This window comes from Hemitrygon akajei, chromosome 6 (assembly GCF_048418815.1).
Source record: "Hemitrygon akajei chromosome 6, sHemAka1.3, whole genome shotgun sequence".
Classification (NCBI taxonomy): domain Eukaryota; kingdom Metazoa; phylum Chordata; class Chondrichthyes; order Myliobatiformes; family Dasyatidae; genus Hemitrygon; species Hemitrygon akajei.
In genome coordinates, this window is record NC_133129.1 from 125040847 (window position 1) to 125061419 (window position 20573).

Genomic DNA, 20573 nt, shown 5'->3' on the forward strand with positions numbered 1-20573 from the left:
GGGCTCAGATGAATGTAAGTAAAGGTATGTGTTGAACAGGTTTGTTAATAATGGCCCTGAAGGAGAAACGTGTATTTGCAAAAAGGGAGATTTGAAGCATCAGCAGGATTAGATTGCTGAGGTGGGAGAATATACACTTCTGGCTTTAATGAACTCCTTGAGGCACATCACTTCTCTTTTGTGTTGGAAATTTCATGCTGAGTGCAATTTTCTGCTTGGAATAAGGGGATTGGAGTAGTAGTCACAAATGGATGCTGGTGAATAACCCAGTGCACTCAACTGATAAGCTTCAAACGCTCATAGTTGCTAAATCCAGGGATAGGAGCATATGCTTCTCTTGTTTACTTTCATGGGAACCTCCATCCATGTTACCTTACTGTCTGACTGACTTCATCCTCTGACTTCAGTAAGGCCTTTGACAAGGTTCTGCACGGAAGGTTAATTAGGAAGGTTCAATCGTTAGGTATTAATATTGAAGTAGTAAAATGGATTCAACAGTGGCTAGATGGGAGATGCCAGAGAGTAGTGGTGGATAATTGTTTGTCAGGTTGGAGACCGGTGACTAGTGGTGTGGCTCAGGCATCTGTATTGGGTCCAATGTTGTTTGTCATATACATTAATGATCTGGATGATGGGGTGGTAAATTGGATTAGTAAGTATGCAGATGATACTAAGGTAGGTGGCGTTGTGGATAATGAAGTAGGTTTTCAAAGCTTGCAGAGAGATTTAGGCTAGTTAGAAGAGTGGGCTGAATGATGGCAGATGGAGTTTAATGCTGATAAGTGTGAGGTGCTGCCTTTTGGTAGGAATAATCCAAATAGGACATACATTGTAAATGGTAGGGCATTGAAGAATGCAGTAGAACAGAGTGATCTAGGAATAATGGTGCATAGTTCCCTGAAGGTGGAATCTCATGTGGATAGGGTGGTGAAGAAAGCTTTTGGTATGCTGGCCTTTATAAATCAGAGCATTAAGTATAGGAGTTGGGATGTAATGTTAAAATTGTACAAGGCATTGGTAAGGCCGAATTTGGAGTATTGTGTACAGTTCTGGTCACCGAATTATAGGAAAGATATCAACAAAATAGAGAGAGTACAGAGAAGATTTACTAAAATGTTACCTGGGTTTCAGCACCTAAGTTACAGGGATAGGCTGAACAAGTTAGGTCTTTATTCTTTGCAGCGTAGAAGGTTGAGGGGGGACTTGATAGAGGTATTTAAAATAATGAGGGGGATGGATCGAGTTGACGTGGATAGGCTTTTTCCATTGAGAGTAGTGGAGATTCAAACAAGAGGACATGATTTGAGAGTTGGGCAAAAGTTTAAGGGTAACACGAGGGGGAATTTCTTTACTCAGAGAGTGGTAACTGTGTGGAATGAGCTTCCAGTAGAAGTGGTAGAGGCAGGTTCGGTATTGTCATTTAAAGTAAAATTGGATAGGTATATGGACAGGAAAGGAATGGAGGGTTATGGGCTGAGTGTGGGCCAGTGGGACTAGGTGAGTGTAAGGCACTGTACAGACTAGAAGGGCCGAGATGGCCTGTTTCCGTGCTGTAATTGTTATATGGTTATGGTTATATGATTTGTGATTTGATGTTCCTGCAAATCTTTGCCATTCCTCTCAAGAGGAGTGCTGAATTTTGAGATGTCTTCAATAGGATTGCAATCCATCTTCTATCTCCTTTATGTTGTGCAGTCGGCAAATTCCATCAAATGTCAGGCCTGCAGTGTACCTATCAACTATTAAAATGGCATGTATATTATCCTAACAGCCACTTCAACAGTTAAGAAACCAGAAAAATGCCAGTTTTCTCTATGAGGTAAAGCAGCTCTGGCAAGCAGACTGCATGATGAAAAGTCAGTTTGCACCTTCAGGGAAGTAGCACAGAAAATTGACAAAAAAATGGGGGAGAAATATGTTAAATATTTAGTATACATTCATTCCACACTGTACAGTAACTGTATTTCAGTTTTTTTCTCCACTCTTGATTTATTTTCTGTGTGTCTGAAGAAAAAAGTGAGATAATAAGAATTGAAATAGTTGCAGAGACTTGCTGTATATTTCAACGAGGTCATGGCTGATCTGAATTCCTCTTTCCACACCTCTCAGCCAGGGAAATTTCTTCTCACTTTAGGCTTGCTTGGCTGACCCTTTATCCTGAGACTATAACATATTCCACCCGCCGTACCTAGGCGAGCCTTTCTTTCATTATCTCCCCTATCAAGCTCCTCCCAGATGCTATGCTCCAATACAATTACCTCTCATTCTTCTAAATTTCAAAAAGAATTGAACGTGAAGTGCCTTTGCATCCATGAAGAGTCCATGCAGATTTCTGATTAACCAGAGAGCTTAATTTTATTCTTCCAATCATTGCTCTCCATTGCTTCCCAAATCCTATAATAAACAGCATAAACACAAACCCGTAGTACTCAATATGCCCTAACAGTCTTTTTCATTGTATTAATAGAGTATAGGTTCAAGAGCACAGATTTTTCATACAATATAAACAAAAAATATATGGTAGTAAGTGAGAATTTGTATTTGGCTCATCAAGCATGGCTGCAGAGAATATTTTAATAGTGCTTAATTTGTTTTCCTATTTAATCCAGGAGGCATTGTATTTCACTTTAAAGTATATTAGTTAAGTTGTATCTGAACTTAATTTAAACTTATGCGGTTAATAATTTTGGTCTTGAATATATCCTTTCCCTTCTGTTCATAATTAACAGATGGCAATTCCTGGCAAAGAAGGTGGGGTCCCTGTTCTTCCTCAACATCCTGCCCATGGTACCCAGGCTGAGAGTGACAGGATGCCAGCCTGTAATCCCACAGATATGAATCAACAGGTGCCAGCAACTCCATCTAGCAGGTACAGTTAGAACTAACAGCAGGATTGGTGAAGGAAATGATTATGTAATTCCATATCACCGATAACAGATTCATAAAAGTTTTTAAAAATGTAAGGAGCACCAGTCCAAAGCAGTTTCAATTTTCAATCAAGTGGATCCCTCCTGATTTTAATTTGCCTACAAAGTTCTTGAGTGACCCCTGATAACGGATCAATCTCTTAGTTAACGTATGAAAAATTTTAATAAATTAGCAAATTATTGTGAAACTGTGTAACTCTACCTCTGGCTTAACATGTTCACTTAACCTTCATACCTCATCTTTCTTCATTGGGGGGCATGTGCCATAAGAGAAGTTGGACAAACATGGGATGTCTTCTCTGGAACAGCAGAGGCTGAGGGGAGATCTGACAGAGGTTTATAAGTTTATGAGAGGCATAGATAAAGTAAACAGACAGTATTTGTTTCTCATGGTTGAAATGTTCAATACCAGAGGGCATTTAAAATGAGAGGGCATAATTTCAAAGGAAATGTGTGGGGCATGGTTTTTTACTCAGAGTGGTGGTTGCCTGGAATGTGCTGTCTGGAATGCTGATAGAGGTGGATACACTCTGGGACGCTTAAGAGACTTTTAGATAGGTACATGAATGTGAGGAGAATGGAAGGATATGGACATTATGTTGGCAGAAGAGATTAGTTGGCCATTTGATTACTAATTTAGTTGGTTCAATACAGCATTGTGAGCCAAAGGGTCTATCCCTATTCTGTTCTGTTCACTTAGAACATTGCTGAAAATAATACTGAATTCACAAGGAACATTCTGATGCAGCTACAAAAATAACTAAGGTGGTTAAATGCTGAAGTATTTATACAAACATAAGTGTAATCAATCCTATCAGAATGTGTACTCATGCAGCTTATTTAGAGGCAACAAATTTCTCTGCCCATCATCTTGAGTCAGATGCAGAATAAGTTTGTAAGTACTTGTCTACACCTTGCAAGATGACGCTCAGTCCATTTTGTTTTAATGATTGTGTTTAATAGAATAATATAGAACTGCCCTTACCCTCTCTGACTGCTCTTGGACTCAGGCCTAATGGTGTTTTTTCTCTGCCAAAGGGAAGGATTCAGACTGAAGTTAAGCACTGATCGCTAAACACTAATCTGTTTATGAACTCAAGACCTTTCGGAATTGGAAATTGTCTAAATTACGGTTTTGAATTGAACTGACTTTATTACTTACATCTTTCATATACATGAGGAGTTAAAATCTTTGTTACATCTCCATCTAAATGTGCAATGTGCAATTTATAGTAATTTATAATAAATAGTATGTACAACAGGATAGTCAATATAACATAGAAATATAGTTGTGTCAGCATGAGTTAAGCAGTCCGATGGCCTGGTGGAAGAAACTGTCCTGGAGCCTGTTGGTCCTGCTGCGATATCATTTCCCAGATGATTTTCTTGGAGGATATTAGGTCTGTAATTCTTTAGAATTTAGAATTAGAATCAGAATCAGAATCAAAATCAGGTTTAATATCATCAGCATATGTCATGAAATTTGTTAACTTTACAGCAGCAGTACAGTGAAAAGCATGATAAATAAATAGAGGAAAAAACTGTATTACGTTAAGTGTATATATACATACAGTAAGTGTATAAGTGTGTGTATATATATATATATATATATATATATATATATATATGTGATGATCCAACCCTCACACTATTAAGACTCTTACAAACTCCCAACCAAGCTATACATAAAACACGTGAGTACAATACCAATAGTCAGTAGTCACCTCCCAGTGTACTTTAGTAGTCCTCCAGCTTCCCTTTAACCCAAAAGGGCATTAGCCCCACCCTGGAGTGTAATAGCCAGTGAGCTGCTCCCCAACTTAATTTTATAGACTGACTCTGAGAAATGATCAGCTAGGTGAGTGATGTTCACCAACCCATCAGGAATGTACTTGCAGCATTCTGAACCAGTAACAGTACAAGTGCCACCTTCCTTTGCGAGCAGATATCCACGGCATCAGTTTGCGGGACTGTCTGGCCACCCCACGCTGAGAAAGGTGATCGTTCAAACATCCTTCCTTTGTGATAGCCCTCTTACCGATCAGCATGGGCAAGCTGCTCATCCAGGCCACTGGAGTGAGTGGCATACATACAGCACCACATAGCATCTGCACCACCCAGTGGGAACAATGGGTAGGCCTAGAAACTGCATATCCAGTAAGTGCCATTCAGCTTCCAACATGTGCCCAGCTTCACAACACCATTTGGCACAGACACAGCCGTCCCAGGATACTGCTCCTGCTCACACTTACCATCGACCGTACACCTTGTACTTGTACTCCACATACCATCTACACCAACACTCTTGTCAGGACTTTCCAATTATACAATTGGTACATAGGGAAATACGAGCCCTTAAAGCACCCACTCCACCGGGGTTATTCAGGCTCAAGGCCCTTAAGGCTGTTCCATACTCTGGGTTGAGGTTGGTTAAAATAGACTACTCCCTTTTAGCTCCCCAAAACAGAATTCCAAAATCCAAGAGGCCAGATAATTTCCCCCAACAGTCTACAATCGTTCTTGTCATCATAAGAATCAATATCAGTGGCATCCCTTCTTGCTGAAGTAAGGAGACTTCATACAAATTCAGCAATCTGACCCGTTGATCTAGTATGCAAGTTCAAACACCAAATTAGCATCCACCACTTTGTCATTCTGTAATGCAGAGAGATGCAAATGCACTTGCTCCTGATCAGTAACTGGATACTTAGAGAACACAAACAGCAATATAACTACAAGAGTTATGCCCCAAATGCTCATATCCAGAATAAAGTTGCCCAAACTTCTACCAAATTTCAACTCTAGTCTCGTAGGGCCACTGTGAAAAATGAGTCATCCCTAAAACCAATTACACAAACCATGGGGAAACAAGCAACAAAGTAACAGATTAAGACACAATAACACGGAACAGATTAGAATACAAAACACAAAGCCCAGGCTATATTCCTCTTCTTTTAAAACTTTGTATGGAACTGCAAAAACTGAAAACAGACATTAATTTCTCACAGAGAAACAGCAATTTTCAGAGAACTAATAAGGAAATAATAACTGGGTGGGGCCCAACACATTCATAGTCTTTTATAGGTAAAGTCCTCACACATACGCATGCGCACACACACTGGCCATATGGCCACACCTCACATTTTTCTGCATTCAAATCATTCACACAGTATTTACAGGAAAGATGGATGCTAGTCAAATGACCCCCTGCTTACAACAACGAAGCACTAGCCACACCTCCCCCCCCCCCCCCCCCCCCCACCAGCCCAATTCCCACTGCTGGCGATCGTTAGCCAATATCCTTTGCAGGGAACCCTGAATGAAATGTGAGGAATCTGGCAGAGGACAAAGGGAACCCTTATCTACAGAAGACTTGAAGAATGGTCCTTCTCCCTCAACAGTCTCCCTTTTTTGCTCCTCCTGACGGTATTTACATATTGCATAGATGGTGGGCGTGCAAACCCCACTTACCTGCTCCTCCAGAACCCCAGCTTTAAGCAACACTAAAAACATTTCTTTACGGGACTCTGAACTCTGTTGTCTCGAGGGTGTCCATTACACCATCCCTTGCACATTCTTGACCGTCCTTCCCCTCCTGAGAGGACAAAGCTGCGGATTGATACCCCCACAGCAGGTGTGGGAATGCATAATTATTGCCCTGGCCCAGCCCAGACTCACGGGGGAGAGGGTGATCATCTTGAGGATTAAACCGAGGGGCCACGCTACTCTCGCTCCCTCATATTTATCATCCAACCAGGTATCCCCATCTCTCAGCCACTCAGTAGGATCATCACCCCATCTCAACATAGTCCGAACCTTAGCAGCACCTAGTTCCCGATAGGCCCAGTGAGCTGCCTCTAAATTCAGTACTTTCATTAGCCAACAGGCCATCTGTATATTTATATCTTCTAAGTTTGTAACCCTACTCTGAGCCATCAATATTGATTCGCTGAGAATAATACAGTGCTGATTGAGATCTTCCAATACATTCTTTTTTATCCTGATGTCTTTCAATTGTTGCAAACAGCCAAAAAGCATATACACCTAGGATATTTAAAACTGGATACCAGGCATCTATCCAATGGGAAAAGCAGCTGCAGCTTCTAAAGTAACCAAACACAACTGAAGTGACTTTTGGCAATCAGAATAAGGCACACCCCCACAAGACACTCAATGACCTGGCCTCCATAGCTGCACGTGGCAACGAATTCCACAGATTCAGCACCCTCTGGTACTAGACTGCCCCCACTATAGGAAACATCCTATTCACATCCACTCCGTATAGGCTTTTCAACATTTGATAGGTTTCAATGAGATCCCCCCATCCCCATTCTTCTAAATTTCAGCAAGTACAAGCCCAGAGCCATCAAATGCTCCTCATATCATAAGCCTTTCAATTCCGGAACTGTTTTCGTAAAATTCCTTTGAACCTTTTCCAATGTCATCACATCCTTTCTTAGATAAGGGGCCCAAAATTGCTCAGAATACTCCGTGGGCCCTCACAAATGCTTTATGAAGCCTCAGCATTACACCCTTGTTTTTATATTCTAGTCCTCTCAAAATGAAAGCTAACATTGCATTTGCCATCCTCACCACTGACTTAACTTTTAGGGAATCCTGCACAAGGACTTCCCAAGTCCTTTGCATCTTGGATTTTTGAATTTTCTCCTCGTTTAGAAAATAATCTACGCTTTTATTCCTTTTACCCAAGTGCATGACCCTACAGTTCCCAACACTGGATTCCTCTGAGTTATCTGGTTTCCCAAGATCTGCTAGTCAGTAGGTTAATAGACCACCTGTAAGTTATCCCCAGTGTTTAGGTAAGCAGAAATATTGAGCAGGAGTTAATGGGAATGTGGGAAGAATGAAAATGAAATTCTTTAGGGTTAGTGTAAATGGGTGCTTAATGGTTGGAGCAGATTAAGTGGTCTAAAAGCTTTCATAAGTTGAGGGATAGAGTTTAAGGGACACGATGTAATGATGCAGCTCTATAAAACTCTAGTTAGGCCGCACTTGGAGAACTGTGACCAGTTCTGGTCGCCTCACTATAGGAAGGATGTGGAAGCATTGGAAAGGGTACAGAAGAGATTTACCAGGATGCTGCCTGGTTTAGAGTGTATGGATTATGATCAGAGATTAAGGGAGCTAGGGTTTTACTCTTTGGAGAGAAGGAGGATGAGAGGAGACATGATAGAGGTATACAAGATATTAAGAGGAATAGACAGAGTGGACAGCCAGTGCCTCTTCCCCAGGGCACCACTGCTCAATACAAGAGGACATGGCTTTAAGGTAAGGGGGGGGGGGGGGAAGTTCAAGGGGGATATTAGAGGAAGGTTTTTCACTCAGAGAGTGGTTGGTGCGTGGAATGCACTGCCTGAGTCAGTGGTGGAGGCAGATACACTAGTGAAGTTTAAGAGACTACTAGACAGGTAGATGGAGGAATTTAAGGTGGGGGGTTATATGGGAGGCAGAGTTTGAGGGTCGGCACAACATTGTGGGCTGAAGGGCCTGTAATGTGCTGTACTATTCTATGTTCTATGAAAGACCTATTTTCTGCATTGGATGGTTGTGAACCTTTGAAATTCTCTGTTCCATATATAAGTACGTGCTGATTCGTTGAAAATATCTGGGACAGGGATAAATATTTTTGAATGCTAATAGATCAAAGACTAAGAGGCTAGTTAGTCATGTCTTATTGATTAACCATGATCCTGTTGAATGCTGGAGCTGATTTACACACTAAATCTTCTCTTAATCTTGTTCAACATCTAATCTGGTTTTAAGTAGAAATTTCACTTTTGTCAGATTAAAATGCTTATTTTTATTCTTATATATTATTTATATTTATTCTTATGGCTGAGAACAAAGACGTAATAAAATCATAAACAGCTATCTTTGACAGTCTCCTTTGTTCATTTCAAAGTGGTGAAACAGATATGTTATCAAAGAGCAGTGAGGGGAAGAGTGGATCACCACAAGATGCACTGGAGACTACCTTTACCAGGAAAGTGGGTGCATTTGTTAACAAACCAGCCAATCAGGTATGACTCCAAATATAGCACGGACTGAACAATTGACTTTCAATGCTATTAGTAACAAGTTTCCTCTTGCTATAACTTTATTTCAAAGTTCAATGTAAATTTATTATCAGAGTAGATATATGTCCCATATACAACCCTAAGATTCGCTTTCTTGCAGGCATACTTGGTAAATCCATGAATCATAATAGAATTAATGAAAGGGCAGACAAACGGCCAATGTGCAAAAGACAACAAATTGCAAATACAAAAGAAAAAAAATGATAGCAATAATAATAATAAATATCGAGAACATGAAAAGAAGAATCCTTGAAAGTGCATCCATAGGTTGTGGGGACAGTTCAGTGATAGGGCAAGAGAAGTTGAATGAAGTTATCCCCCACTGGTTCAAGAGCATAATGGTGGAGGGGTAATAACTGTTCCTGAACCTGATAGTGTTTGCCCTGAGGTACCTTTGCCACCTTCCTGATGGCAGCAGCGAGACAGGCGCATGGCCTGGGTAATGGGGATCCCTGATGATGGATGCTGCTTTCCTGAAACAGTGCTCCATGTAGATGTGGTAATATTTATGTCTAATGTTACGTTAGATGTCCAACTTTTATGTGTTGTGAGCATTTTTAGTGCTCGTTCCCTCTGTTTACCTAAATACATGTCAATGTGGAAGTTCGCCAACAGTTATAAACTGCAGGAAGTTTTACCTATGCTGTTAAGACACCTTCCCTAGTCCTCTGCCAAACAATTTACTAAGGAAAAAATAATAACTTATGGATATTCCAGGAGCTTTATTGTTGATGCTGAAAGAGTTAACTAACCAATCTGTGTGTGTGTGTGTATGTACGGATGTACACACACACACACACACACACACACACACACACACACACACACACACACACACACACACACACACACACACACACACACACACACACACACACACACACACACACACACACACACACACACACACACATTCCCACTCTGATACGGATACCTATCTATGTTGTCCACATGATTACACTCTATTATTACACTTTCTTAAGATATCACTGTGTGTATGTTCATGGTCTTCTTCTGCTGTAGCCCATCCTCTTCAAGGTTTGACATATTGTAATATATTCAGACATGCTCTTCTGCACACCACTGCTATAACACATGGTTATTTGAATTACTGTCATATTTCTGTCAACTTTTACCACTTCAGCCATTTCCTTAAGCCCTTCTCATTAACAAGCTGTTTTCCCCCACAGAACTACATGTCACTGGATGTTTTTTGAATTTCACATCATTCTCTTTAAACTCTGTTGTGTGTGAAAATCCACGAGAGCAGCAGTTTCTGAGAAACTCAGACCACCCCGTCTGGCACTTAAATCAATCCATGGTCAAAGTCACTCAGATTACATTCCTTCCCATTCTGATGTTTGGTCTGAACAACAGCTAAACTTCTTGACTATGAGAAAATGATCAAGGATATAGATAGGGTAAATACCAACAGGTTTTTCCATTGAGGTTGGGTGAGACTAGAACTGGAAGTGTGGCTTAAGAATGAACATAAAATGTTAAAAGGGACTGAGTGTGTGTGTGCACGTGTGTCTATGTGGGTGTGCATGCCCTTTGATTGGTAACTTCATGTCAACTTTGTAATGACACTTGATGGCAGTCACAGTTGAAAATTTTTGCTGATTCCTGAACATCCACTATGATCTAAGGAACCCTTCAGTGACTCTAAAATAAAAAAAGAAAAACTAGCTTTATAAGCATATCAAGTGCTTCAGCAGCAGATTTAATTTAATTTTGGTTTTGTCATAGTCTTAAGATTGCTTATGAATTCAAAGTGACTGATCACAGTTTTGCTTGCACTGAGAAAATAGCAAGAGAAATGGAATGTTAAGCATTCTATGTAGCTTAACCAGTTCACCGTATTTTTGGAGAACTCTGTAATGTGTTTCAGTAATTGATTAAAGTGAATGATTATAGATTACATTTTTTAATGTTTCTCTATTCCTATCATGACCAGATTTAGTCATATAACTTGTGGCTTCCTGTTTTACACAGGTCACTGCTGTCAAAATGGATTTGCCATTTGCTATGTTTGCATCAAAAATTATTGAATCTGAGGACACTGATTTTATGGTGAGTCTTGCAGGAAATATGAATCCTTCAGAAACTTGAAAGGTTTTAAAGCTGTTTTAAAACATCTTTTGTTGTATGGTCTTTTTAATATAAACCATCAGCTAAAAGATGAGAGTGGTTAACCTATCTTATTTACTGGCCAAGCTAATGAACAAGGGCTTCATTTTCACTTCTTGTGTTCGTATATATTTCTCAGATCACTGCTGACACGAACATTCTTCGTTTCTGTTAAACTAGAGAGCTGACTACCACTGAGATTTAAAATCTTCCCATATCTAGCCTGAGTAATCCTACCTTTATCTAACTTATGAATAATCCTGTATATATCTTTTCTGTATTTTTTTTAATGTTCTGAAATATGTATAAACTTTGAGTTCAAGCACTGCTTCTTCCTGCCTCCATCTCGAGCTGGGAATATTTGAACCGTATCTTACCAGTATGTCACCCACAATTTTAAGTTTCCAATTAAATGTAAACAGCAATATGCGACTACACTTTGTTCCTGTACTTCTGCTGTGTCTTTCCTCTTGGGAACTGATCCTAGAATCTTATAATAGATGCCAAATTATTACCGTAATTCAATGTTTTGTCACTCAGTGATGGAATTCTAGTGTGCCATCTGACATTGGCTGCTTGGCAGGTTCTTTTTGTTTATGGAACAGTTTGCCTGATTGCTGCTGTTTAGCAACCTATTGCATCTGAATGGATGGCATCTTTCTACTTTAACACAGGTAAATCCCCCTGATTCTCCAACCCAAGATTCGCCCCTGCATGCCAGTCTTCACTCAGACCAGTCCAGCGGTAGCAGTGGCCTCACACAGGATGAATTTGTTATGGTGGAACTTGTAAGTCTTCTGTTTCTGGCACTTCGGGGTGGCTACTTGTTTAACCTAAAGTAAAATTGTAGCCTTGTCGTTCATAAATCAGCACCTTTCACTTGCATCATAACTAAGAATGCAGATTGTCTTAAAGGAATTGACAGAGTGAAATCCAATCGCATTCCAACATTGCCTGATCTAGTTTATTTTAAAGGCATCCCATTGGATGACTCATCTTAAGGGCATGTCATCAAAAATATTAAAGATAATGCTGATATCAATAATTTATTTTGAGCATAAAGAAAACACAAGATACTCAATGTAGCCATCTTTCTGTATAGCTGAAAATATTCTTCTCTTCTTAGTACATCACCCCTACTGAGACATGGTCCACTGTCCTGGGTCAGTCTTTCAAATTATCCTCAGGTTTAGCTCCTCTTCTTGGATCCTTCCTTTCCCAGGGATGAGGTCTTTGGAGCTTCTGTTGGTGTTTCTGTAGCACAGGGTTTTTATGGGATGGGGTTGTTAGCGCCATGCCCAACCCTCCCCCTTTTGCAATCGGGCTTAGGATCATCCATGGTGGAGTTCATGAAAAAATCTCCTATCTGTAAATTATAATTCCAGTTAATATTCTAGAGCAAGTTATACATACAGTAATTGCTGGTTTTGAAAACCAACTTTACATGACCTCCATAATCTATATCTTGAAGTATTCTTCATGTTATAAAAAGACGAAAGAATGGTAAACTCAAAAGAACGAATGACTGCAGAAAAATAAGTGTGGCAAAAGCAGTCAAAAGGATTTGTTTTAGTAGTTGTACAAAGTTGACAAATAAACTTTGATCCAAAAATGCAAGTTCAAATTTCACCAAGTTGCTGACAATTTTAAATTTAACTATTTAAATGAACATGGATTTGTAAAAGTGTATTAGGTTCACTAATGTCATCCTGGAAGGGCATTCTATATCCTCAACCAGTGTGCTATGTCACTGTGACCCCAGCCACACCAGCATTCCCAGAAATGGCTCAGCAAGCTTCTGACTTTGTAGCAAGTAGGGATGGACAACAAGCATCACCAATGCCCACAGACCCTGAACAAATAACTTAAAAATGGTAGAAGTTATACCATAATCAAGGAGTGATTAGTGAGTTGTGCTTGAGTTAGCCTCTCCCCTTAATAGAAAAACAATCTTAGGAGTGAAGAATCCAATTTTTTAAGATGGACAGAGACAAAAACAATAATGGTTTGCTTTCTTTTATGTTAAATATAAAATTGCAGCCTCTGTAACTGTATCTTCCTTTACACATATATTCTGACCTCAGAATGCTGTCTGTGTGGAGTTTACATGTTCTCCTTGTAACCACATGGTTTTCCTCCAGGTGCTTCTGTTTCTCCCATATCCAGTTGACATGAGTTGATCAATTAGTTGGCCACTCTGTATTGCCCCTCATCTGTAAGTGAGTGCTCGAATCTGAGGGAAGCTGAAAATGGGGTGAGAATTTTAAAAATGGGATTGATATAGGATTAGTGTAAAAATGGGTCATTGTTTGGACTCGATGGACCTATTTCTAAGCTGACTTGGAAACAGGAAGGATTTAGGAAGAATTCTAGGCGGAATGTCTCACAGGACAGCGGTTTATGACAAAGTAGAAGTGGGAAAGGAAATACTTAAGATAAAATATTTCAGACTGTTGGAGACCAACAAGGTAAATTGGGACTTAGCCGTGCTATGATCACACGATAATGAGAATATTGAAATCAAGCTGCAAAGACCCATCAGTGCTTGGCAGGGTTTTGAATGATGGAAGTCAGGAGAATCAGAATCAAGTTTATTTATCACACGTTGTTGTTTTTGTGGCAGCAATACAGTGCCAGGCAAAATATTACTATTAATTAAAATAAATAATGCAAAACAAAATTAGTGAGTTCAGTTCATAGACCATTCATAAATCTAATGGTGGAGGGGAAGAAGCTGTTCCTAAAACATTGAGTGTTAGGGCCCTTGCACCCAAGAAGACGTCCCACCTGGTGAGGGTTCCTAATAATGGTTGCTTCCTTCTTGAGGCACAGCCGTTTGAAGTTAGCTTTAGTGGTGGGGAGGTTTGTTTCCTTGATGGGCATGGCTGAGTCCCCAACTCTTTAGCCTCTTGCTGTCCTGTGCATTGGAGCCTCCATTTCAGGTGGTGATGCGACCAGTCAGAATGCTCTTCACGCTATATCTGTAGAAATTTGCTGGCTTCATTAGTGACATAGTAAATCTCTCAAACTTCTAATAAAGCATAGCCACTGGAATGTCGCCTTCATGATTGCGTCAATATGTTGGGTCCAGGATGTTGACACCCAGGAACTTGGAGCTGCTCAGGAGCTTGGAGCTGTTATAAATTGGGTTGTAAGTGTACACTTGGAACTAGGCCTCAGGGTGAAAATTCTGTCAGTGGCAATACTGGCTTCAGGGAGAGCACATCTCTAGATTAAACCATGAGTGAAGCCTAAAGACAATCTCTTGATAGAGATTGTCTTAAAAACAAATAACTATGATTGCTAATAGAAAAAAGACCTTAATTGCTAGAGTATGGAATATTGAAGTGTCTATTTGAATAAGTACAATGTAAGTGCTTATACTTAAACCCTAGCAGCCATTTTCCTCCATAGAAAAGAGCTCCCTGTGCCAGATCCAAAATTGTAGAACAAATGAGAAGGTTCCAATGTCCATCCACAATTGGGACGTCATTTTTGATAGCTGCTATCAAGTTTGGAATTTCTGTGACTGAATGCATCCATTGAAACTTTGATAGTCGTACAGAAATACCAGTGTGTATCTTCCATATCAGCTGCTGTCCCCTGTGGAAACATTTCTTTTAACCAACATTCCACATTCTTAGATGTTGGGTCTTATCTGCTGTACTTTGACTATTTTACTGCCTTGTAGATTTCTTTGATGCTCAGAATTAAAACAGCTTCTGTTTTAAATTTGGATAATACTCTATAACTTGTCCCATATTCTAATCTCTTAGCATTTCTGTTCAAAGTAGTTTGCCTGAGCCTCTGATAATATGGAATTAATTCACTTTTGTTATTTTTGTTGTGTCTGTATAAAAAAGAGCAGGACACAAAAGTTTAAAATCTCAAGTGGTACTGCCTGGCTTTTTTACTACTTTGAAATCCAAAAGATTCTTCAAAGTGGTCAGGCAATTAAACTACTGAAGGTGCTAAAATTAAATTTTGAACACTTTCTGATTAAATACAAGAGAAATAAGTTTTCTCTTCCAGTCTATAGCAAACTATAAAGTTTTTCTATAGCAGTCTATAAATTTGTAGACTCAAAAGTTGAATAATTTTACAATGTAATTAATTCCTGAAAGATGGCAAGCCGACAACTCCCATACAGAGAAATAATTATTTCTAGATAATGAAACAGGACTCTATTCTCAGTTTTAACAAATTAGCATCAGTGTTTATACCAGTTGCTTTTCTTTTAAAGTCATATAGTACAAACATCCTATTTTAGACATTGATCTGCTCTTCTGTCAAAGAGCATTTTATCACAGCCACCCATGTTACCATGTTTGTCTATATAGAATCTACCATATTTAACAAGTAAATTTGCTACTTGCACGTCAAGTTTTATAGCCAAGTTGCGTCTCTATCTTTATGCTTAACTTCCTTTCAAAATAGAATTTAATGTAACAGATTTTTCTTCATCTGCAATTTAGAAGCCTGCCTTCTCAAAGGATGATTTTCTACCCATGGATCTTGGCACCTTTTATAGGGAATTTCAGAACCCTCCTCAGCTGAGCAGTCTCACCATAGATATCAGCGCACAGTCAATGGCTGAGGATCTGGTAAGAAGAGAGTTAAGGAGTTGCATTAAAGCAACAACATTTGAATACATAGTACACATACACGAATGGACGTAAATCATAGTGCATTGAGTTTGGCTGCTTGCTTTTTCGCTGCTGCTCTGATCACATTATGGTGCTCAGTGGGAGTGGAGGTAACAAATACCCATCTGTCAGCAGTCTGATACCATAACAGAAGGCCAAAGCAGTTCAAAAATGAAAATACTGTCAGCAGTATTTTAATATGTTTGCCATTGCTTTTATATAAAATTCATGTGTCATGTTGCTAATAGTAGAAAGCATACACATTTACACTGTGTTTGCGTGCTGCTCTTGCACTGCATGCTGCTTTATTCTTTTGTTTCAATTCTACTATATTGCCTTTAAAATAATTATTAATGTAATAGAATTTATTGTCAATAAACCCACTGTCGGTTTTCCCCTTTCTCCTGCCTATCCCACAAATAAAATTAATGGGTCATAGTCCTTGAGACATCTAATTGAATTTGTACACTTAGTAGTATCAGTACATTCAAATGACAGTCCTGGAACTTGGCCTCAGAAAGGAGCATATGTGACACACCTGATGTACTGATCTGTTCCTTTCTGGATCTAAATGTAATATCCCTACTGTACTGATGGTATAGCCACTTGCATGGAAAGTGTCTTGCATAAACCTAATAGAGTCAGTTTGATAGTTTCTATGAAAGCTGATGCATTTTCAAGTAATCTGAAAGGAAAATTAACCTCCTCAGCTTCTTATCTGAAACATTGCCAAGAATAAAATCAACACTTCTTTTTACCTTTCCACCATCAACCACATAATTTGATGTTACATTCCAAGTACACATGTAACGAGTGACTATCTCAGTATGATATCTGATGGTCCTTGATGCTCAAGTAACTGCACCTGTTCATGAGTTATTACCACCTCCTTAGAAAGTGAAGAGCTTTACTTTAATCTTCTACTTTTGTATAAAAGAATGTAGAGTATGTTTTAAATGAGACATTGAAAGATGTTACTGCTCAAAGGAACCTGGATATTCTGGCATACAAATCTGTAAGTTAACATGCATGCATTGCAAGCAATTAAGAAGACAAGCAGTTTGTTGTTCATTATGAACTAGGATTTGATTGCAAGAATAAAGATGTATTGTTTCAATTATGTAAGGCATTATTGCGTACAAACCTGGCTCCCTACCTGAGAGGGGAAGTAATAGAGGAAGTGCAGTGATTACTTGAATTGGAGGGGTTCCCTCAGCAGAAGAGGTTAGACAGACAGGGCCTATGCTCCAATGATCTCATTGAAATGTATAAAATCCTTGTTCTTTAATGGGGTAGATTTGGAATAGAAATTTCTCCTGCTGTAGTAATGACCCAAACCTAAAGTTCATAGGGTTGACCTTTCAGATCTCAGATGAAACCATATTTCTTCACCCAGAGAATAATTAACCTTTTGAATTCTCCAGAGAAGGCAGTGGAGGCTCAGCAGATTTTTCTGTTAATGGATTTTAGGGATATGGGGTTTGTGAAAGAAATGACGGTGAGGTTAACAATCTCCTTGAATTGCATGAGCATTCAAATGTACTGCTCCTGCTGTTCCTTATATTGTACATGACCACTAATACGTTGGGCAAGAGAAATATAAACACGCTCCTGAAGGAACCTACAAAGAATTACTTAAGCTTTCATTGGGATATCTGTGATAATCATAACCTGATCCCATACTCTACCCCACCCCATCCTCTGAAACTTCAGCCCAAGTTCAATGTTCAGTTTATGGGAACCTGGTCCCAAGTTTTACGAACTAACAGTTGAAGAATAGGAAGGTGTTGTGTTTTGTAACTCCAAAACATAAAATTAATCAAAAGAAAAACAGGGAAGCCAGAGAGATGTGTGGAAACTTTGTTTTTACTTTTAGTAAGGTGTACACTAATGACATGGTGGTGTGATGATGTATGCCATTCACATACTTTTACATGTATCCCTCAATGCATTATGTAAACAACAAAGAATGCTTAATCAAACAATACATTACTCAGATGTTACTGAAATATTAAATACACTACACTCCTCTTTACACATTTGCATATAATGCTTCTCAACTCAAATATGTAATTTATTGTTCTGCTGTGTATGTGTGTGTGTAAATATATACACACTTACACTCAGTATATTGTAGAATATAACTTCAACAGGTGGGTAGTCATCTTGGGGTCATTTAAAACTTAGTCACCACTATTATGTTCTGTAACTCAAAAACATAAAACTAATTGAAAGAAAAACAAGCCTGAGAGATGCATGTAAACTTCACTTTTACTTTTAGCGAGGTGCACACTTACGACTTGGTGGCATGATGATGTATGCCCTGCATGTATTTTTACATTTAACACACAATGCATTATGTAAGAATGCTTAATCAAACAGTATGTTTACAATATTACTTAAACATTACTGAAATAATAAATACACAACAGAAAGCACTGATGTCCACACCATTTCCTTGAAAAGACGTAGTACATCTTCTATTTATTTTCTTCTTCTGCTTGAAGAGACTTTAAAGATGTTGTCCCCAATATGAGTCATACAAATTAAATTCAAAATTGAAAGGAAGATGACAAATAATGAGCAATACGGGGTTGAATAACTAGAAATAATTTAAACTTGTTGCCAAACTCTCTGGCACTCCTGCATTTAACTGTGTATACTATTGATTTAAAGGGTTAAAAATTGTGCACATACTAGCAGTATAAAAGGTATAGTAAATTATTTTCAGGAACAAAAGAAGCTGTAGAAGAATATTAACAAGATGGTGAAATAGCCAAAAATAAATGGTAGATGGAAATGGGGTAGAATATTTGTTTAGATTATCCTGTGTTAGATGACTACAGAGATTCATGAGTTAAAACTTGAGAATATTAAATGTGTATAATATAAAAGTCAAAGGTATAATTGTGAATCTATGTAGAACATTGGAGAAAATATCAGCATTTCAGGGTAGCATAAACAAGTGGTTGGAGGAAGAAGAACAAAGAAACATAATAATTAGGCAGACATGTGGGATTGGATTTGGTTGAACAAAGGTTCTGACCAGCACATTTGGAGAACTTCTTGATCTTCAAGGGTGTCAAGAGTTTCGTAATCAACTCAAACCTGTTTCATTCTAAGTCATCAGCTTCTTTGTCTTATGGCCTTATATTAACATACAATCCCAACAATTACATTCCTTCATCGCTCCTCTGGAATGTCAGTGCACATTGGGGCTCATATTGAAGTACAGAGCACTTGATACAAAGCTGAATGTCCTATCAACTGAAGAATAAGAACGAATGTGAGGCTGCAAAATATTTCTATTATTTTTAAATTCATTTTATTTCTGCCTTAGGACTCCTTACCGGAAAAACTGGCAATCTATGAGAAGAATATGGAAGAATTTGATGCGTTTGTAGACACCCTTCAGTAACCATTGACAATATCTTCCCCAGCTTTAGAAACAATACCTGCAACAAGCACCAATGTTTAAAATTGTTTTCCCTCTATAAATAAAATGTATATATTTTTAGGTACAGAATCCCCTTATTTCTATAGATGTCTATCTGCAATCTGTAAGTACATTTTCTAGTTGCACTTACTGATCTGCTATAATTGAAAAGTGTAAGTCTACCTTACTGTACACATGTGTAAATATCTTGTAAAGCCAAACAACATTTAATCAATGTATTTCTTTCTATTGAAGTAGGAAGTTTTGTGTGCTTCTTGCAAGTCTGGTTGTATTCTAAGGATGGTTTTTAATTTAAATTGCAGCATGTTCGTTTCAGACCCAATGATTTGTAGCTTGTCACTTCACTGTAGAAAAATAAAACGCTGAACCATTTGGGCAATGGCATCTTGATCAACTGGGTGATAAAACTGAAAATGCTTACTGTTCAGGACCTAAGATCTCACAGCCATCATTACCTTTTCACATTCTGATGAAATATTATCATTTATCTTATAGAAATATTATGACAATATGCGTTTCACATACTGTATGTCTGAATGACTCATGATTCTGTGTGCCTAACTGAAAGCCACTTGACTTGGTAGCCGTATGATATCCTGATAGTTCAGCGAATCAAAGTCATAGCAACCTTGGGAAAATGGTAACCACAGAGCAATTGTGGGATTTTAGATTCAAAAGTGACTGGGACTGTAAGACTGAGTGGATTTATGTGCTCAACTCTTCTTTGGAAATTGGAACAATGTTCTGGCACAGTTGAGTTTATCCAACAACTCCCAGAGATAAATGATAAAAACACAAAGAGAACAATAGGTAAATATCAAAAGTAAATGGCCTTGCTCTATGAATACAAAGGGAATCAGTAGACTTAATGCTTCTCACCAGTCAGTCCTAACCTGCCATCACCCACTATTTTAGGTTAGTTTTACAAATGTTTTCGCTGTGAACAAATGACACAGTTAGGAGACTTGCTACTTCACACTCCACCAACCCAGGTTGACTCCACTCCTGTCTCTGTGGTGTTTGCACATTTTCCCTGTGTCCAAGTAGAATTCCACTGGGTGCTCTGATTTTCTCCCACGTTCCAAAGAATCTGTGGAATTGATGGGAATGTGGGGGAGTAAAATGGAATAAGCTGATTTTGGTGCATCATGGTCTCAATAGATAGTGGGCCCCAGTGCCTGTTCTGTTTACCGTATGATGCTGTTTTTAAACCTTTTTGATTTAAATTGTTAGCCCACAAGCATTAGGAGGTTAATATCCCGGTGGAAAATGAATTGCTGACTGTATCCTCGGTACTTTTAAATTCTGTATTATG

General features: G+C 38.7%; 1 protein-coding gene across 8 annotated transcripts in view; it reads left to right on the top strand.

The window, feature by feature from the left end:
* atg13 (ATG13 autophagy related 13 homolog (S. cerevisiae)) overlaps positions 1–19630 on the top strand; it is a 120922-nt gene extending 101292 nt beyond the window's left edge. For all 8 annotated transcript variants that reach the window (XM_073049195.1, XM_073049197.1, XM_073049193.1 and 5 more), the window contains 6 exons: positions 2730–2869; positions 8851–8968; positions 11021–11098; positions 11830–11943; positions 15631–15759; positions 19142–19630. In XM_073049195.1, coding sequence (XP_072905296.1) covers positions 2730–2869; positions 8851–8968; positions 11021–11098; positions 11830–11943; positions 15631–15759; positions 19142–19219 — 657 coding nt within the window. In that variant the 3' untranslated portion in view covers positions 19220–19630. The remainder of the gene's footprint in view (positions 1–2729; positions 2870–8850; positions 8969–11020; positions 11099–11829; positions 11944–15630; positions 15760–19141) is intronic.
* The last annotated feature ends 943 nt before the right edge of the window (positions 19631–20573 follow it).